Source organism: Cebus imitator, unplaced genomic scaffold (genome assembly GCF_001604975.1).
Source record: "Cebus imitator isolate Cc_AM_T3 unplaced genomic scaffold, Cebus_imitator-1.0 Scaffold655, whole genome shotgun sequence".
Taxonomy (NCBI): Eukaryota; Metazoa; Chordata; class Mammalia; order Primates; family Cebidae; genus Cebus; species Cebus imitator.
Window position 1 is genome coordinate 304,105 of NW_016107970.1, and position 4,096 is coordinate 308,200.

The 4,096-nt window shown below is 42.1% G+C and overlaps 1 protein-coding gene across 1 annotated transcript in view; it reads left to right on the forward strand.

Annotated features, from left to right (window-relative positions):
• ELMOD3 (ELMO domain containing 3) overlaps positions 1–4,096 on the forward strand; it is a 37,478-nt gene that overhangs the window by 9,106 nt on the left and 24,276 nt on the right. The window contains exons 4-5 of the mRNA XM_037734687.1: positions 2,048–2,125; positions 3,063–3,132. Of these exons, the coding sequence (XP_037590615.1) occupies positions 2,048–2,125; positions 3,063–3,132 (148 nt within the window). The remainder of the gene's footprint in view (positions 1–2,047; positions 2,126–3,062; positions 3,133–4,096) is intronic.

The window sequence follows — 4,096 nt, forward strand, 5'->3', positions numbered from 1 at the left end:
TTAAAAAAAAAAAAAAAAGATATACTTGCCAATTCAGAAGCACACTTCTGGAGTCAGACATCTCTAGTTCAAATACTTGCTCTGTTACCCACCAACTACTTGACCTTGAGCAAGTTACTTTTCTAACCCTTGCTTTCCTCATCTATAAAGCAGGGATTATATCAGAACCCATATGATGGGAATTCTGTGAGGACTAAATGAGGTAATGTAGATAAACTACTCACACAAAATATAAATCATAGTGAGTGCTCATTGTTATATATTGTTACGTTTAAATCCTACACACTGCCTGCTCCCCCACCCCACAACCATGCTTGACTAGCTACACACTGAAAATGTAATCTGTCAGCTGGGTGCAGTGGCTCACACCTGTAATTCCAGCACTTTGGGAGGCTGAGGCAGGCAGATCACTTGAGGTCAGGAGTTCGAGACCAGTCTGGCCAACATGTTGAAACCTCATCTCTACTAATATAAAAATTAGCTGGGTGTGGTGGTGGGCACCTGTAGTCATAGCTACTCTGGAGGCTGAGGCAGGAGAATCGCTTGAACTCCGGAGGTGGAGGTTGCAGTGAGCTGAGATCATGCCACTGCACTCCAACCTGGGCAACAGAGTGAGACTCCATCCCAAGAAAAAAAAAAAAAAACTTTGGGAGGCGGAGGCAGGCAGATCAGTTGAGGTCAAGAGTTCAATTGGCCAACATGGTGAAACTTTGTCTACTTAAAAAAAAATACAAAAATTGGCCGGGCGCGGTGGCTCAAACTTGTAATCCCAGCACTTTGGGAGGCCGAGGCAGGTGGATCACAAGGTCAAGAGATCGAGACCATCCTGGTCAACATGGTGAAACCTCGTCTCTACTAAAAATACAAAAAATTAGCTGGGCATGGTGGCGTGTGCCTGTAATCCCAGCTACTCAGGAGGCTGAGGCAGGAGAATTGCCTGAACCCANTTTAAGAGATAGGTTCTTGCTGTGTTGCTCAGGCTGATCCTTACCTTAGCCTCCTGATTATCTGGGAATGTAAGTGTGAGCTTCTGTACATAGCTAAAAAATATTCTAATATACAAACATAATTTGGACATCTATAAAGTTTCTTTTAATGGAACTTTGTCTTTACTGTATGGTGAGAAACCCAGCACTACTACATTAATAAGTTTTACTTTAAATACATATATATATGTATTTTAGAGACAGGGTCTCCCCATGTTGCCCAGGCTGGTCTTGAACTCCTGGGCTCAAGCAGTCCTGCCTCAGCTTCCCAAAGTGCTGGGATTTTAGCTGTGAACCACCTCACCTGGTGATATGTAGGATTTTAAACACATTGGAAAATTAGCTCTGAATCTGTGAAATGAGTTACAAACAATTGGTCGAGCATTTTGGTCATTTTGTTTGTTTGTTTTTAATCTCTGTCGGGATAGGTTTGGCTGAGCAGAAAGGCCATAGGAAACTGCTTCATTAAACTTCACTTACTCAGAACCCCTAGACTTTTAAAGAGCCAGGAAATCAGTATAAAATTTTTGAGATAACATTAACTAAGCTTTTTTGCAGTTCTTCTTAGGACCAGATTAAACAGAAGTTTTCATTTACAGTATTCATTATAGTTGACATCTCTGGAGTTCATCTTTTTTTTTTTTTTTTTTTTTTTTTTTTTTTGTGGTACTAGAAAAGGTGCGACATTTACCTTTGCAGGGACATGGATGGAAGTGAAGGCCATTATCTTTAGCAAACAAACACAGAACAGAAATCCACATGTCCTCATTTATAAGTAGAAGCTAAATGATGAGAACACCTGGACACATAGAAGAAAACAACACACACTAGGGCCTGGTGGAGGGTGGAGGGTGGGAAGAGAGAGAGGATCAGGAAAAATAACTAATGGGTAGTAGGCCTAGCTAATGAAATAACCTGTATAACAAACCCCCGTGACACAAGTTTACCTATGTAACAAACCTGCATATGCTCCCCTGAACTTAAAAAAGGTGCAACATTTAAACTATTATCTTTGGGGAATTAATATGTGCCTGGGAGATTGACCCTTAACTGTTTTACAGGGTGAACGAGTGTCTGCTGAGTATTCTCCATCATATGACAAGGACAAGAGTGTTCTTCTGGCTTTCAGAGGAATCCCTGTATGTATCACCCACACCTTTGTACCTTCTGCCAGGGCTTTTGTTGTGTGCTACTGTGTGGTGCCAGAACTATGCTGGGCACTGGGACACAAGGGTGGCATAGACCTTAGCTTTCAGGAGCTCACACTTGAGGGGAGGGTGTATGGGACACAAACATGCAAAATAATTTCTATTTAGTAAGATAATTGCTATAATGAAGCAGGCTATAAAATGCAGAGGGAATACCAAAGACACACCATAGTCTGAAATGAGTGTATGAATTTTTGTTTGTTTACATTCAAGGTGGACGTACACTTGTCCCCAACATCACCCAACTTCCATATCATAGTTGAAGTTTTCCAGATACCTCAATTTAAAATTGACTTCAAGGCTAGGCGTGGTAGCTCATACCTGTAATCTCAGCACTTTGAGAGGCTTAGGCATCCGGATCACTTGAGATCAGGAGTTCAAGACCAGCCTGGCCAACATAGTGAAACCCCATCTTTACTAAAAATACAAAAATTAGCTGTGTGTGGTGGTGCACACCTGTAGTCTTACCTACTCAGGAGGCTGAGGTGGGAGATCACTTGAGCCAGGAGGTGGAGGTTGCAGTGAGCCAAGATTGGGCCACTGCAATCCAGCCTGGGAAGTAGAGTAAGACTCTGTTTTCAGAGAGTCTCAAAACATAAATAACTAAAAAGTTAAAAAATTGAAAATTTTCAGAGCATCTCAAAAAATAAATAAAAAGTAAAAAAATTAAAACTGACTTCAGTCAACCCATCAGGGCACACTAGATCCTTTTGGCCTCCAGTGTCAAGGACATTCAGTACATGGATGAGAACTGTTTGTGTATATGTGGGTATGTGGATTGGCCTTCAGTACAGTGGATGGGAAGCGTTTGTGTATATGGGGGTTATGTGGATTCCATCCTCACGCTAAAGGTCAGCTGCCCCTACAGATCTCAGAGTTGAAGAACCATGGCATTCTCCAGGCTCTGACCACAGAAGCTAATGGATGGGAGCCACGTGGTAAGATTCCCTTCAGAGCCCTTAGAATCTGGATGGGACCCAAGTCAGACCTTCCCATGGATCTACTGTTAAGCATTTGAATTTCTCTCACTCCTTGTCTTTCAGAATTGTGTAGATTTATCATTCTTTGGGGGAAAATTAGAAACAACACTGAATTAGGAATCAAAGACCTGAGTTCTGATCTTCCTGTACTAGTGGCTTACTGTGTGCCTCTGGGCAAGCCATATGATCTCTAATATTAGTATTTCCCTTATCCTCAAAGGGATGTTGTGAAAATGAAACCCCAAATGGGAAAAGACTGAATGTCCTACTTTATCTGCTTTACAAGGAGCTTCCCCATACTATATTTAAAGCTCACTCCACTTGCCACGTGATTACAGAGAAAGGTACACTCCAGCCTGGTCAACATGGTGAAACCCCATTGTATTAGTGCGTTTTCATGCTGTTGATAAAGACATACCTGGGACTGGGGAAAAAGAGGTTTAATGAACTTACAGTTCCGCATGCCTGGGGATGCCTCACAAATATGGCGAGAGGCAAGGAGGAGCAAGTCACATCTTACATGGATGGCAACAGGCAAACAGAGAACTTGTGCAGGGAAATGCCTATTTTTAAAACCATCAGATCTTGTGAGACTTATTTACTATCATAAGAGCAGCACGGGAAAGACCAGCCCCCATGATTCAATTATGTCCTATCAGGTCCCTGCCACAACATATGGGAATTATAGGAGTTACAAGATGAGATTTGAGTGGGGACACAGAGCCAAACTATATCACCCATCTCTACTAAAAATAAAAAAAAAAATTAGCTAGGTGTAGTGGTGTGCGCCTGTAATTCCAGCTACTCTGGAGCTGAGGCACAAGAATCACATGAACCCAGAGGTGGAGGCCGCAGTGAGCTGAGATTGTACCACTGTATTCCAGCCTGGATGATGGAGTAAGACTCTGTCTCATTTAAAAAA